Below are 15,057 nucleotides of genomic sequence, written 5' to 3'. Positions count from 1 at the left end.
GCCATCAACTCCAGCGGGCAGATCGGTGACGGACCGCACCGGCAAACAGGTAGGCCAGATGGAGCTGGCGCCGGCGCTGCCAGGGAGATGGCGGCAAAGAGCGCGGAGACGATGATTACGGACTTCATGTTTGAGATGCAAAGAAACTTGGATGTGAAAGTACTGTCAGGGAGTAATTGTAGAACTGCAACAGTCTATGGGACGATATGTTTATATGTCAACCAGCTCTACTCGTGGCTTCACTATCTGACGTGATATTGTGTCAAGTTGGGAAAAGGCATATGAGACATTCAGCGAGAGCTGAGGGAAGCCCGAGTTACCGTTGCGAATGAAAGCCCATCTCTGGGTCTTCGACTGCGGCATAGGACTCGAATAGGAAAATGCGTTGTACCAAGAGCGCGGTGTAAGACACAGTGGCTGGCGGAAGAATTGGATTCGAACACAATGATCTTGGAACGTCTGACGCTGTAGCGAGACGCCAATGCCAATGGTGATGCTCTCGAACGAGATTGGATTATCGTCTAAGTCTTGATGCTGCTGATATGTACCACATCTAGAGCTTCGATGATCCCTTCGGCCTCTCCATAGCCTTAGTTTTATTTTTGAAATTTTTAACAAGCTGTCTTACACCCAAGTCCAGCATGACATCCTCTGCACCACCTGGTATCCTTATGCCTGGAACCTCGCGGTATATCCCTAAGAACATGTTAGTTACTGCCTGTAATTCCGATACTTGCAATACTCACTCTCAATCAACTCTCCCTGCCCACTCTTTGTGTATCCATTTCCACCAAATAGCAATTGTGCCGTTTGTGCGCATTCGTTCAAAACGATGCCACTCTGTGCTTTGACCATGGCGGTGAGGCCACCCAATTCGATGTCTGCTGACGCCTTCGGTAGGTGCACCATTTGGTATACGAATTGCTCGACCCAAGCCCATTGTGACTCTAGCAGAGCACCAGCTTTCGCCAGGCGGTGGCGTACGACGGGTTGCTCGACGAGGGGTTTGCCAAAGGCTTCGCGCTTGAGGACGTATTCCATTGCGGCGGAGAGGGCGACACGCGCTTGACGGGTTGCGCCGATGGCGATGCTGAGCCGTTCGTGGTTGAAGTTGGTCATGCTGTGAAGTTTGCCGTTAGCTGGAGTACTTCTTGAGACTGTTGTTATCTTACATGTACTTCATGCCCATACCCTCTTCTCCGATGAGATTCTCCACTGGGACTTTGACATCGTCAAGTTCTATGAAGGTCGTTCCTGCACTGACTTGACCGCCAACCTTCAATCGGCGCATGTTTACTCCTGGGTTTCCTTTCAAAGGCACGACCAACATGGAGAGACCTGTAGGCCCAGGGCCGCCAGTCCTAACGGCCATTGAAGAGTAGCTCGACCAAATTCCGTTGGTGATCCACTTCTTGGTTCCGTTGACGATGTAGTGTTTGCCATCGGGTGTCTTGGTAGCGGTCGTTGTAATGTTTGCGACGTCTGATCCGGCTTCGGGTTCGGTAATGGCAATGCAAGTTCGCTTCTTGCCGGTGAGGAGTTCGGGAAGGTAGCGCTCTTGGAGCTGTTTGCTGCCGTATTTGATAATGGGCGGCACACCGAAGGACATGCCTGTGGTAAGAGAACCAGCCGGTCCTGCGAGGCCAGTTCGCGCCATCTGGTGCTGCTGTTAGTTGCGCTCAAACTGGGTATTGGGAAATCCTACCTCATCGGCGTAGATCATGGTATGAATGTAATCCCATTCCTCGACCTTGACGACACCCAGGATGTCGTGGATCCCTAGCTTCTTCAACCATTCCACCGGCAACGGAGCCGGTAGTGTCGGCAGCAGCATGCCTGCTTTCGCGAACGTCTCAAAGACATGCTCGGGCACAGTCTCTTCCGTGTCCCATGCCAGAGAATTCTCCAGGAGATGCTCGTCCACGAATTTGCGACACGCTTTCTGCCATCTCAGATGCGTCTCCTTGTAGTATGGGGATGGTAGGCCGACGATGTAGGGCGGTTCGGAGAACGGCACGAAAGCTGTGGAAGACATGGCGATGTTGTCGAGGCGAGCCGAAGATAGAGTAAAGGGTGTGAGCGACAAGGCTCTGCTGCGTGTAGGCTACATGATGGTGTTGCGCTCGGTATATGGAGAGGAGAAGTGGAGTCCGGGGTAGCTTCAGGCCAGCCGAGGTTCGCCAGAATTACACGCTTCTGACATGTCATGAACCGACGACTACCAGATCGAGGCGCAAGCCACGCTCCTTGGCCTGAGAAATCTAGGCAGTTGCAATCAACACTAGAGGGACAAAAGGACAGACTATTTTGGTCTGCGCTTACATACGAACTTCGCTTCCGAAGACTTGGATATTGGTGTTGCGCGCTGTTTGGTATGTAGTCCGAATCAGGCAGGTTGCCAAAAGCCGTCGATTGCAGGCGTCTGCAGAGTTACCACAGGTCATTTGCACAACGATTGACAATGTCCAGGTATGTAGGTAGGCTTGAATGCCTCCAGAATACAGTTATCGGATGCTGCAACCTCCATCGACAAGCACGGAAATTATATCATGTCAAACTGGCACGCATTGCGTACAACATAGAATTCAGCCCCAGTTTATGCCATTTCTCACTCCAGTGTAGCACATGCTGTGTCGAGTCAACATCCAAATTCCGGATTGGGATACCAGTCGAATAGAATCTGGAGTATGCTGAATGGACACGACTACAATCACTTCGCACAGCATGAGCATCGACTCTCGAATACTAATACTTTTCATCGTCATCGAAGCAGACCATTGCTGCTGATATCAGAACGTACATCAAACATATGGTAGTTCAAAGATCGTAGAAACTGCTGGTATTCTAGCTGTTCTTTTTTAACGCACTCTACGAGGTGATTATGGTACATACTCTCAAGCTAAGGGTGTAGTGGTAATGTAGCCGAGTAATCGAATGAATGTCAGAGAAACAAGGTACCGTAACTTACTCACATGTATTTCCAGTTGTTGACTGACTGTGGAAGGTGCAAAGTCGCCTGTATCCTACGAGACGGGTGTATCAGCGAGAACTTCTAATCCTCCTCAATTTCACCTTCCTCGCTTCCACTGCGGAGGGCGCGGTCTTCTTCTTCCTTCTTGATGGTGCTGGCTGCCTCAGGAACAGGCGTCTTGGACTTGCGGTCAGGGCGTGGAGAGTAGCGAGCACGCTGTGACGAGGTTAGTGTCGTGTTCTCAATATATATGGGGCGTAATTTTGCGGACCTTTGTCTCACGATCGCGTTTGGAAGAGCTCTCGTCGCTTTCCCGACGGCGTCGAGCTGATGACGTGCGACCACCGCTGTCGCCGTAGTCTAGCAGACTGACAGTGGCCTCACGAGGATCGGCCCTGCTGACATAGGATCGCTCGCGTTCGGCCTCTCGCTCGCGACGCTCACGGACGTAGTGATCACCGCCAGGGCTGCGACGAGAACGCTCGTAACGATCGTCGTCTCGGCGCTCACGGCGCGGGGGAGGAGACAAGCCTGTACTGTCGTTGTTCCTGTAGCGCGCCTCCCTGTCCTGCACCGCACGACGGCGCTCTGCAGCATACGGGTCATGTTCAGGTGAGCGGGTTCGTGTACGATGACGACGATGGGAGTCAGAATGACCATTGCGATACTCACGATCTCGGTCACGCCTGTCCCTACTACGGTCACGGCCATCGCGCCTGCTTCGGTCTCTGCGATCGCTCTCCTTCTCCTTCAAGCGGGACATGAACTTGTCGAAAGCCGATTCGCGGAGGGTATCTGATTTCAGTGCGCGATACTCGTCTGTCTTTTCAACGCGGGGACGTACCACTTCCCAGGTGTCTGACAGCGACACCGGCGGATCAAGATGCTTGATGACTGACCGAAGCTTGTCCACAGTGGAGCGCTCGTTGTACTCTTCGTCTTGGCGGTCTTGCTCCTCGCGCTTCTTGACCTTCGCAAGGACGTAGTTGTATATGCTATGCATGGACTGTTCGTCAATATCAGCGGTGCGAGGATCTTTTCGCATAACGTTAAGGAAGTCTTCCACAGGGGTCGACGTGGTAACCTCGAAGCGTTGTTGCTAGTAGCACAGTTAGTCCAGTTCTAGTGGGGAGTTGGGGGTCAACATACCTCTAGTACATCAAGCGCCCTTCGGCGCAGAGTGCGGAACTTGCCCTCTTCCTCCTCCAGAGCATCACGGAACAGATCGAGTGGCGAGGATCCGCCCTGCCCAAGCATGGCCGTGTAGCGCGGTTCGTTCTCGATATGACTGTGAATGTCCTTCCACTTGGTACCAGCGCGAAGCAGACCGTTCCTCCTAAGCTCGTCTAGAAGCTCGAGGAAAGCATCACGGTTCTTGCGCTCGACGCGGTGCTTCTTGCGTCGCTCAGCTTGGACTTTATCGTTGTGCTCGCGCTGGAGCTGCCTGATGTGCTTCTCGAATTGGTTCAAGACATCCATTCGAGTCAAAGTTTCGAACTTCTCGCTGTTGAACTCGTTGTTCTGCTCCAACTTTTCTTCAGCTGCCTGCCAACGCGTGAACGGCTCCAGGTCCAAGCCCTTCAGCAGACCCATGACCTCGTCGAGTGCAGAGCGCCTGCTCTCTGCCTCTTCCTCTTCGTGCGCCTTCTTCAAAGAGATGATGTATTCTTCGAACAGAGCCCTTCTCTCGTTGTCGTCCTTGGCTGAGCGGAAGATGGTTTCCTCTTCGATGATGGGCAGAGCAGTCTTCCAGCGTGTGTAGTACTTGATCTCGGGGTGCGAGCGCAGCATGGCGGTGAAGTCGGATCGTAGCTTGGCCTGGCGATCCTGCTCCTTGTGCTTCTCTTGGGCGCGCAAGTCTTCGCAGTACTTCTTGAAGGCCTCCTCGCGCTTCTCCGGCTCGGGAATGGCGCGCCAGTTGGGATCGTGGATACCGGCGCGGACGGCCTGCTGCCAGGTCCAGTCGGGCTGCACCTTCATCTGCCTGAGCACCTTCATGAAAGCAGCCTCGGCTTCCTGCGGAGTGGAAAACTGCAGCTCGGTGCCGGTCGTGAAGCTGATGTTGGGGCGGTCGCCGCCAAAGCCAGATTCACGGTCGCGCTCGCGATCACGGTCACGGTCATCGCGGCGGTCGTGTCGGTCGGGGCGGTACTCGTCGCGTTCGGGGCGTCTGTTGTCGTATGAAGGCGCGTTCGAGGCTGGTCCCGTTGGCCATCCCGCAGGACCGGCAGGGGGCGGGCGCTGGTTCTGCAGGCTCTGCCTGTACTCGTCGATCTTCTTCTGGACGACTTCGGGAATCTCCCACGTCGTCTCGCTCGTGCCAGTCTTTGCGTAGTATCGCTTGCCGTTTGCTACGTGCGCAGTCCAGCCGGTGCCGGGAATTGCGCGCTTCTTAGCGTCAGTAGTGTCTCGCTGTCGAATGATCATGAGATCAAGTACCTCTACATCGTCCTTGAGCTCGTCGGGCTTTTCCCACGTGGTTTGGTTGGTGGCTTTGTTGAAGTAGTACTCCTTGCCATCGGCTGCTGTCGCGACTGACCATACAGAAGCTTGAGCCATTGGCGGCGCGTAGGGTGGGCCGTTCATTGCGCCGGTTGTCGATGGTTGCGCGTGGGGATGGGCAAAGTCAGGACGCTTGTCTGCAAAGAAGTTGTGGAACTTGTTCGCGCACGGACGGTTTGAGTAGCGCGACAGCAGGACCCCTAGTTCAGGCACCACATTCACGTGTTCCTTCACATCTACCTTCACCTCGATAGTCCTGTGGAAATCATGGCAGACGACGAGGTGATACCACGCAGGAGCATCGAGTTTGCCGAGAGCTCAGTGCTGGAAGCTGTGGTGCCTGCGAGTTCCGACATCGACATCAAGAGCGAGATCGACTCTTGGGATGGTGCAGCAGACGACAATGGTTCCATATTGCCGTTCCTAGCACAACGAAATGTGCTACTTCTCGGTACGTCCCCAACAGTCCCGTAAAATTAGCACGTCTCTTACTCATGCACAGGCCTTTAGATGAACTCCTAGCCGTATATGTTGTTTTCCAAACACCACTACTGGACGAAGCAACCTTGAAGTCATATCTTGCAAGACTGGTGATCAATGTCGAGGCTTTTGCGTTCAGTACGGTTCCTCCGTCTGATCAAGATCCAAAAGCTACGCCTCCCAAAGAAGTCATCTTCTCAGGTACCATCAATCACACAGATGAACCTACGGTTGTCAACCATGGTGAAGGGGACAGTGCTCATACCTATGTTATCTGGAAGGTGGATGTTTTCATAGGTGAGACAATCAGCCAATCTCTCATAGATCGTATCTAATCAACAGCAGCTCGCCCACAAGGCAGATTTCATAAGCCTGCAGTGTACTTCCAACCCACGGCCTCCTTCAAGCCAGAAGAAAAGCCTCAAAAAGACGCGTCAGAGGATGACTATCTCCCAAGCGGCGTACCCACACCCTTAAACCTGCTGCAGTCATTCGAGAATGATCCCGCTCTTGTCGGTGTCCATCCACGACTCTCAGCAATGCGTATCAGCAAGGTCACTCCAACTGCCCCTGCTGCAAAGGAAATGGCTCGACCGATTCGAAACGGACAAAGACCACTATTTCGTGTGCTGCCGCCTTTGATATGGAGGATACGTTATTCGAGGATTCAAGCATCAATAAGCGACCTGTCTTTAATGGCCTCTCTAGATCTGGAAGTCGCTCAGTTCGCTACCTACGACGTCAGAATCAAAAAGGTCAGCCTGGCTTTGCATGGAGGCAAGGTTCAAGAGTTGAACGAAGAGCTGGATACCACGACGAGCCACAAACCTGGTGATCAGCTAACGTTTCTGTACAAGATCCGGCCTGATATTGGTACCGATGGAACACCAGCACTCGGGAGCAAGGGTCATTACTTAACGTTGAATGTTGAGGCAAATGTCACAATGTCCGATCATTGCCACCCAGACATTGCTATCGAGTGGAAGACACCCGTTGACTTTCCGTCAGAACAGGCGCTCAACTTGGCCAGGGCTAGTCGGCCGAGTAGCTCTACAACACAGAGCGCGAACGCAGCCAATCCCGACGCCCTTGTCACTCAAGATGCCCAAGATCAACCCGAACAGGATGCTTCCCACAACGACGTCAATGTCACCCTGACAGTGTCTGGGCCGCCTAGTGTCAAGGTTGGCGAGATCTTCACGTGGGATGTGTTTATAGTCAACCGATCGGACAAAACGCGAAGGCTGGCAGTTCTGGTCATCGCGAAAAGACCGAGAGACTCGGGGAAGCACAAGTCGCATCCATCCGTCTCTTCTGTAGGCGGTCCTCGAGCGGACAAGAAAGAGTTGTTTGGAACGGCGGTCGTTGACGAAAATGTCGTGTACGCTAAGCAAAAGAGTGCGAGGACCGATACAGCGGACTTGATCTGCTTGACAACCGACATACGGCTCGGGTAAGTCGGATTAAGCAGAAGGGTCATAGAACGAATGGCTAACATGATCAGGCAACTCTCACCCGGCTCCTGCTACACGGCCGACCTCAAGTTTCTTGCGCTTTCAGCAGGAGTATTGTTCGTGGAATCGATACGAGTCGTTGATCTGGTCAGCAACGAAGCTGTCGATATTCATGATTTACCAAGTATTGTTGCTGTAGCCTCGTGAGCTCGCAACACTTCCTATAGCTTAGACTATCTTTATTCAACGAAGCGTGCGATGCAGATAGTGTTCCTCCTTTTTATGTTGCACCGTTACTTGTAGTAGACCATGGACGGGGTCGTGCTTGTGACGCGAGACACACTGTGGAGCTCAGCAGGCGCTCAGCAGAGTGGGGCACAGATGCCACCACCGGATTTGGTCCACGAGAAAGTGCTAGACATCCGGGCTCCCAACTTTACGTCTTGGACATAGCTCGATAGTACGAGCCATAGGCGCGCGGAACTAGGCTGATGCCAGCCGTCGCTTGATGTCTGAAACTCGTCATTGGTCCCGGCGTGAAACTCTCGCCACTGTTGCAGCACCTCCGCACTGAACCCTGGGCTGCGGCTGCACATCGCATGTCTCTGCTACACTTCCTACCACGAACCGCTCTTAATCACGATAGTATTGTCGCCTGCCCTATTTCCTTATCGCGCTTTTGAGCCGCAACAGATAGGACCACTTATAGCCGCACACGGGCCTGCGGCTACGTTTCATCAACGTCATCGCGATCTTCGAGCAACGCTACACCTAGAGCTTTTCACAGGACCCATACTAAACATGAACAGCACCAGACACAGACTGCTTTACCAGCTAAACAGCCGCTGGATATACGGGAAGATTGTGAGCCACCCGTCCTGATACTGTTTGATGGTCGACTAATTATTTCCAGCCGCTGCTGCATTCGATAGTATTCCTGCTCCAAATGGCGGCCGTCAGCATGCTCACGCGCAAGTACAACCAGTACTATGCGGCGCGTCCAGTTCTCACCACGATGATCACCAACGCCGTATGTGCTCCCTTGCTATAAACGCCATGCGCATCGAGTGGCATGGCGCGCGACCGCCACACCGCATGTTGCGACTTCTGCGCCGAACCCGACATATCTTAGACATGACGAAATAGGGAGGCTAACACCATCTGCAGGTGTTGGGTGGTATCGCGGACACAGTAGCCCAGACGCTCACCGCCGTGCGGGAGCGCGCAGTACGCAAGAAGGGCGGCCCAGGCAAGGACGACTTCCTGGCGATTGAAATCCACGAGCTCGACAGACGGAACCCGTTCAACGAGAACGACCTTATCCCCGACTCGAAGATACTCCCCCCGCCTTTCGATTTCGAGCGAACCACGAGATTCATGTCCTACGGTTTCCTCATGTCGCCAATTCAACACAGGTGGTTCGGCTTCCTGTCCAGGACTTTCCCCGTTTCAAAGACTGCGACATGGTTGCCAGCACTCAAGCGCGTGGCTTTTGATCAGTTTTTGTTCGCTCCAGCTGGTCTGGCTGCCTTTTTCACCTTCATGACTGTTGCCGAGGGTGGTGGTAAGCGTGCTGTGCAACGCAAGTTCCAGGACGTATACGTGCCTGCGCTCAAGGCCAACTACATGGTCTGGCCGGCTGTGCAGCTCATCAACTTCCGAGTTATGCCCATCCAATTCCAGATTGTAAGTTCTTTGCTTCAGGTTGTAAGTCCAGCGACTAACATATGCCAGCCATTTGTATCTACCGTGGGTATTGCTTGGACAGCTTACCTCTCTTTGACGAACTCGGCCGACGAAGCCTAAGCCTATCAAATTATGCGAACGAATTCCCATGTTTAAATATCATACGTACACATAAGTTCGGGTCATGGTGGCATCGGATGATTCCCCTTGAGCGTCTCGCGCGTTAGCATGTTTGGTTGGGCATTTGGACGGCGTCAGGTTAGTTGGCTTTGATACGGTCGATGTGTTATGTACAGTCTTGAATTTGATACAGAATGAAACTATCATCATGCACAAATATTGTTCGCCTTGCGTGTATGCTTGGATTGTGTGTTTTACCAAGTCTCTCCATGTGGAGAGATCATGCAAGACGCGTTGCAACGATACCCGAACACCACTGAGTACTCTCGGCCGCGGGGGATGTCGACCTTGGCTGCCCACTTTGTCAAGCCCCAAGACGCGCGGGCAGCAAAATGTGTTTTACATCAGCTAATTTCTCTAGTCCGGTCACGTCAACTTGCTTTTTTGTGGTTCGATAAGGAGCGCGAAGCTTTGCATGCAGGAGAACCCGTGGATTGCCCCGCTACACCCCACCAAGCCTGCCCATGACGATCTGAAGCTCGACAACAAACATTGAACACCTCCCACGCTTCTTCCTTTCTCCAACTCATTGACGTAAGTGGACCTTTACCTGAGGTATATAGCTGGCAGTTGTATCCTTCGATTGATGCGACTAGAACTTCATTATACTCACACCATCACAGTACTACTATACACCCACCATGTCTCTCTCTAACAAGCTGTCAATCGCCGACGTCGACCTGAAGGGCAAGCGCGTCCTCATCCGAGTGAGTATATCCAGGACTTATGTGTGAAGCACGAACACAAATCTAATCGCGACACACCAGGTCGACTTCAACGTCCCTCTCGACTCCGACAAGAACATCACCAACAACCAGCGCATAGTCGGCGCTCTCCCCACAATCAAGCACGCTGTCGACAATGGCGCCAAGGCCGTCATCCTCATGTCGCATCTCGGCCGCCCAGACGGAAAGCCAAACGCAAAGTACAGTCTCAAGCCGGTTGTTCCCGAACTCGAGAAGCTCCTCGGCAAGAGCGTGACCTTCACAGACGACTGCGTCGGCAAGTCGGTCGAGGACACCGTTAACGGCGCTAGCGGCGGCCAGGTCATCCTACTGGAGAACCTGCGCTTCCATGCCGAGGAGGAGGGCAGCTACAAGGATGACGAGGGCAAGAAGCAGAAGGTTGACAAGAGCAAGGTCGAGGAGTTCAGGAAGGGCTTGACTGCTCTTGGTGATATTTACATCAGTGGGTGTCCTCGGCGATTTGTACAAGTAGCATACTGACGGATTACAGACGATGCCTTCGGCACTGCCCACCGCGCACACAGCTCCATGGTCGGCGTCGACCTCCCACAAAAGGCGTCTGGCTTCCTCGTCAAGAAGGAGCTCGACTACTTTGCGCAAGCGCTCGAAGAGCCCAAGCGCCCCTTCCTCGCCATCCTCGGTGGTGCCAAGGTCTCCGACAAGATCCAGCTGATCGACAACCTGCTCGGCAAGGTCAACAGCCTCATCATCTGCGGAGGCATGTCATTCACCTTTAAGAAGACACTCGAGGGCGTCAAGATCGGTGACAGCTTGTTCGACGAAGCCGGCAGCAAGACCGTCAAAGACCTTGTTGAGAAGGCGAAGAAGAACAACGTCAAGATTGTCCTGCCCGTCGACTACATCACCGCCGACAAGTTCGACAAGGATGCCAACACTGGCTACGCTGAGGACAAGGACGGTATTCCAGATGGCTGGATGGGTCTCGACTGTGGTGACAAGTCCATCAAGCTGTACAAGGAGGCCATTGGCGAGGCGCAAACCATCCTCTGGAACGGTCCCGCCGGTGTATTCGAGTTTGAGAAGTTCGCCAAGGGCACAAAGGCGACACTCGATGCTGCTGTTGATGCTGCGCAGAGCGGCAAGATTGTCATCATCGGTGGTGGTGACACAGCTACTGTGGCTGCCAAGTACGGCGTAGAAGACAAGCTGTCCCACGTCTCGACTGGTGGTGGTGCGTCGCTCGAGCTGCTCGAGGGCAAGGACCTGCCCGGCGTATCCGCCCTGTCAAGTAAGTAAACCAGTCACTCATAGAAGTGAACGGCAGCTCAAGATGAGGGAAGGTATATCTTCGAAGTTATGATTGTAGCTATAGCTCTTTTCGGTTCAATAAAGATACCGCATTCCACCTCGTGGCCTTTGACGTGATGCGTGGATTCTTTGGGCTCGCCTTTTCAACCACGTATGTGTCTCGAGCTTGCCATGTTCTCATTCGTTTGAAGGGTCGTCATGTCTTCCGTTCGAATCGCGTCTGTTCGTGTCGACTATAAGTATCGCTCATTTGCCCAGCTTCTTAAGCTCCTCCCTGGTTGTTGTTAGCGCCTGTACATTTCCAGTAGATAAGTGTCCTACCTCAGCTGAACCGCAAAGTCGTCATTCGTGTCATCATCGTCCCAGCTCTCTTCCCAGAGATGTGTGTTGCCGTTGGGGATTTGTGTCTCCTCCTCAGTCCAGTCTGTACACACGTTAGCTTGATGAATCCCCTTTGACCACATCCAACATACCCTCTACAGGAAAGTCCTCAAACTCGTCATCCTCCTCTAGCTGTGTTGCGGGCTTCTTCTCGGGCGCCAGTGGTTGCTCGCCGTTCTTTGAGTCGTTGACGACGGCCTTCTTCATATCGTTGCTGCCTTGTGCTGAGCCGGACATTGTGGCGGTTTCGGGAGATGCGATCGGCGATGTATTGTGGTACGGCTGGGTGAGTCGAGTTGTGATTGCGCAGTGTTGTGGCTTTGGTGAGCTTTGGTGATGCGGCTCTAACAGCGGAGGAGCGGCGGCGGCGATTGTCCGCAAGGCTTAGCGCGACGTCACGTGGTGCACCTGGCAACTGGGTTCGCGGGGTACGAGTCCGTCGAGATTACTGCTTGGCTCCGAGAAAGTTCCATGTGATTCATGGTGGTGCTTTGCTGTCGCCGTTGCACCTCATTCATTCTTTTCAAGGAGGACATGGAGTGCATTGGAGGGTAAAGTACGGATAATGAACATGACGTACACGTACTTTAGCTCCGAGTAGCCGGACGAAGCTGTAAGCACCGCCCGTCTGGTGGGCTTTAGTAGGTGTCTAGACACGCGCTCAGTGTCTTAGCTGGCGTATCCGCTTTACGCTGAGATTTGAATATACTTACTACCTCTCTTCATTCGATCTTTCTCGTGTCTCTCTTTCTCGGCCTCTTCTGGTTAACCTTTTTTCGACCAGTCTTTCCGCGGCGCGGGATTATTTATCCAGCATGTTCAAAGTCGGCGGTTGGCTCAAGGGCCATACGCCTGGGCATTCGAAGAGCTTAGATTCCTTGAGCGAAATGGCACAGAGTAAGTTCAAAAGCATGCATAGGTCAGGCAGGTACTAATACAACACAGTTGAGGATGCCATGAGCGGTACGAACTCCACCCAATACAGTGGCGCAGACAAGTCTAATCACACGCGAGCACAGCCGTCACCTATATCATGGCCGATGATATCGAAAGCGCCGAAGCACACCTTAGCAAAGGATCGAGTCCATTCCATCAGGTACACACCTACCTTCCAGCCCTTGGGCCCATACTTCGGTTCTAGTCTTATATCGTGTAGCTCGGAGCGGGTGTGTGTGTCTTCATACGGGCGACGTTGGGTTTCGAGCCGGAAATCGTACGCGAAGGTCTGATCGCATATTCAACATGATGTCAAGGAGATGCAGTGACTGACATGGTCGACAGCTGCCAATGCCCTATCAGTGGCCGAGAACTCCGCTTACGAACACCAACGCCGTGTTAGCAAAGATCCGAACGCGTATAAATCGCCCATATACCCTCCAGGCACCGAGTATGCGGTTTGTCAGGCAGAAGCACAGCTGATGAGTGCTGTTGTCGGTGTGCTCAACGAGAGCTTGACGGAGGCCATCAAGAGTTTCTACAAATTAAGAAAAGCATACCTTGCGCTGGAGGGTGTGATGGAGAATGAGAAAAAGTTTCTGGCAGAAAGGAGCACGAGTAGCGTCAACTCGGTGGGATCGCGCCCCTCTTCAAAGGGCTCGGTTCGATCAAATGTGGCAAGCAGTGCTCTGAAGAGCTCCCAGGGTCCTACGTCTACCGGACAGTCCGCTGCAGCGTCGACTTCTAGTCTGAAGCAGAATACTACAGTGACTGGACCAGCAGCGAAGAAGGCCACAGATGACGACGATGACGATGTCGACTTCGTGGACGCTCCAGAAGATCACACTGGCGGTGAAACGCCTGTGGAATACATGGGGCATCTGAACGTCGCCGCTGACAAGGGTGCTACTGTCCAGCTAGACAATGCTCAAAAGAAGGTGGATGTCGCGGCAAGTTCGGCACCAGGGCTTCCTACCACGAACGAAAACCCATCCAACTCGCTACCAGACGCTATCGAATATTTTGAGAAGCTTACCTTGAACGATGAGGGTGATGCTGATGCAGATATCGCGTCATTCAGCAACCACCCTGTCGATGTTTTTATCCTCTCCGGATCCAACTTTTGCTTCGGCATGCTGTTACTTATCCTCTCGTTCATCCCGCCGTCTTTCGCTGGATTGCTTAAGATCGTTGGCTTCAAGGGTGATAGGGAGAGAGGAATGCGAATGCTGTGGCAAGCGACTAAGTTCCACAACATCCACGGTGCCATGGCTGGAGTTGTGCTCATGGGATACATCAATGGCTTCACCAACTTCTGCGATATACTTCCTACCAAGGGCGAAGGAGCATACCCGAAGGAACGGTGTCTGGCTTTGCTCCGCTATATGCGCGCAAGGTATCCCAAGAGTCATCTCTGGCTACTTGAGGAGTCCAGGATGCTCGCCTCTGACAAGAAGTTGGAAGAGGCTGTTCAATTCATGCACGAAGTAGGCGAGTCAAAGCTAAAACAGCTGGAAGCCCTGACATGGTTTGAGCGCAGTTTGAATAACATGTACATGCACGACTACGAAGCTACCGCTTTCGCTTTCGAGAAGTGCATTGGCCTCAACAACTGGTCCCACGCCCTATATTACCACATCATCGCTGCCTCATACGTCGAACTCTACCGAAAACACAAGACGACCGACCCGACCAAAGCAAAGGAATACGGTGTGAAAGCAGAGGAGTACATGAAGAAAGTCATGCCAAACGTCGGAAAGAAGAGGTTCATGGCCCGCCAACTACCCTTCGACATCTTCGTCGCGCGCAAAATCCAGAAATGGGAAGCACGCGCCAAGGAATGGAACTGCGACATCGTCGACGCCGTCGGCGTCTCTCCACTCGAGGAAATGATCTACTTCTGGAACGGATACAAGCGCATGCGAGACGACCACCTCCAAGTCTCCCTCGCCAACCTGGCCTGGAGCGAATCACCGGCCAACCCGCACTGGGACAAGGAGGGCGTAGACGAGAAATCCATTCTCCACGTCTTGCGCGCTGCTACTCTCCGTAACATGGACCAAACAGCTGAAGCCAAGGCCATCCTAGAGAAAGAAGTCCTGCCTGTTGATAAATTGCTTATCACAGGTAACTTCAAAGATAACTGGACTGCGCCTTGTGCGCGCTACGAGATGGCCGCGAATATCTGGCGCGAGGCTGATGCGGCCGGGCATCCGGAGAAGAATCCGCAGATGCTGGTGCAGTGTAAGGATTGGTTGGATGAGGTTACGAAGATGGGTGGGTTTGATTTGGATGCTAGGTATGTCGATGGTCTATGCGATGTGTTATGTGTTGAATGCTAACTTTTGGGTAGGATTGGTATGAAAATTACAACGGGTAAGGAGACGTTAAGGAAGTTTGGGGTGCAGTGTTAGAAGGGTCGTTGAGGTGGTGGTTGTTGGGTAAGAGGGGA

The 15,057-nt window shown here is 53.0% G+C and overlaps 7 protein-coding genes across 7 annotated transcripts; 4 read left to right on the top strand and 3 right to left on the bottom strand.

Annotated features, from left to right (window-relative positions):
- Window positions 1-553: 553 nt before the first annotated feature.
- J4E83_006602 (uncharacterized protein) lies at window positions 554-2,035 on the bottom strand (the record flags this gene model as incomplete). Its single annotated transcript, XM_049333513.1, has 4 exons — window positions 554-696; window positions 747-1,120; window positions 1,173-1,657; window positions 1,706-2,035. 4 exons carry the CDS (start codon window positions 2,033-2,035, stop codon window positions 554-556), a joined length of 1,332 nt encoding a protein of 443 aa, XP_049187235.1.
- A 1,017-nt stretch (window positions 2,036-3,052) lies between these two features.
- Window positions 3,053-5,557, bottom strand: J4E83_006601 (uncharacterized protein; the record flags this gene model as incomplete). The annotated part of the gene is made up of 3 exons (XM_049333512.1): window positions 3,053-3,187; window positions 3,243-4,070; window positions 4,121-5,557. 3 exons carry the CDS (start codon window positions 5,555-5,557, stop codon window positions 3,053-3,055), a joined length of 2,400 nt encoding a protein of 799 aa, XP_049187234.1.
- Window positions 5,558-5,740: 183 nt separating this feature from the next.
- J4E83_006600 (uncharacterized protein) lies at window positions 5,741-7,614 on the top strand (the record flags this gene model as incomplete). Its single annotated transcript, XM_049333511.1, has 4 exons — window positions 5,741-5,924; window positions 5,984-6,250; window positions 6,299-7,406; window positions 7,458-7,614. 4 exons carry the CDS (start codon window positions 5,741-5,743, stop codon window positions 7,612-7,614), a joined length of 1,716 nt encoding a protein of 571 aa, XP_049187233.1.
- Window positions 7,615-8,353: 739 nt separating this feature from the next.
- Window positions 8,354-9,213, top strand: J4E83_006599 (uncharacterized protein; the record flags this gene model as incomplete). Its single annotated transcript, XM_049333510.1, has 3 exons — window positions 8,354-8,437; window positions 8,575-9,093; window positions 9,142-9,213. 3 exons carry the CDS (start codon window positions 8,354-8,356, stop codon window positions 9,211-9,213), a joined length of 675 nt encoding a protein of 224 aa, XP_049187232.1.
- Window positions 9,214-9,914: 701 nt separating this feature from the next.
- PGK1 (phosphoglycerate kinase) lies at window positions 9,915-11,276 on the top strand (the record flags this gene model as incomplete). The annotated part of the gene is made up of 3 exons (XM_049333509.1): window positions 9,915-9,980; window positions 10,041-10,461; window positions 10,510-11,276. 3 exons carry the CDS (start codon window positions 9,915-9,917, stop codon window positions 11,274-11,276), a joined length of 1,254 nt encoding a protein of 417 aa, XP_049187231.1.
- Window positions 11,277-11,534: 258 nt separating this feature from the next.
- SEM1 (26S proteasome complex subunit) lies at window positions 11,535-11,906 on the bottom strand (the record flags this gene model as incomplete). The annotated part of the gene is made up of 3 exons (XM_049333508.1): window positions 11,535-11,562; window positions 11,610-11,712; window positions 11,762-11,906. 3 exons carry the CDS (start codon window positions 11,904-11,906, stop codon window positions 11,535-11,537), a joined length of 276 nt encoding a protein of 91 aa, XP_049187230.1.
- A 578-nt stretch (window positions 11,907-12,484) lies between these two features.
- Window positions 12,485-15,019, top strand: J4E83_006596 (uncharacterized protein; the record flags this gene model as incomplete). Its single annotated transcript, XM_049333507.1, has 6 exons — window positions 12,485-12,566; window positions 12,615-12,632; window positions 12,689-12,765; window positions 12,826-12,892; window positions 12,951-14,904; window positions 14,959-15,019. 6 exons carry the CDS (start codon window positions 12,485-12,487, stop codon window positions 15,017-15,019), a joined length of 2,259 nt encoding a protein of 752 aa, XP_049187229.1.
- Window positions 15,020-15,057: the final 38 nt, after the last annotated feature.

The sequence above is a fragment of the Alternaria metachromatica genome (genome assembly GCF_023757995.1).
Source record: "Alternaria metachromatica strain BMP 0045 chromosome Unknown scaffold_15, whole genome shotgun sequence".
Lineage (NCBI taxonomy): Eukaryota > Fungi > Ascomycota > Dothideomycetes > Pleosporales > Pleosporaceae > Alternaria > Alternaria metachromatica.
Note: the sequence above shows the minus strand (reverse complement) of the source record. Positions and strands in the feature narration are given on the sequence as shown.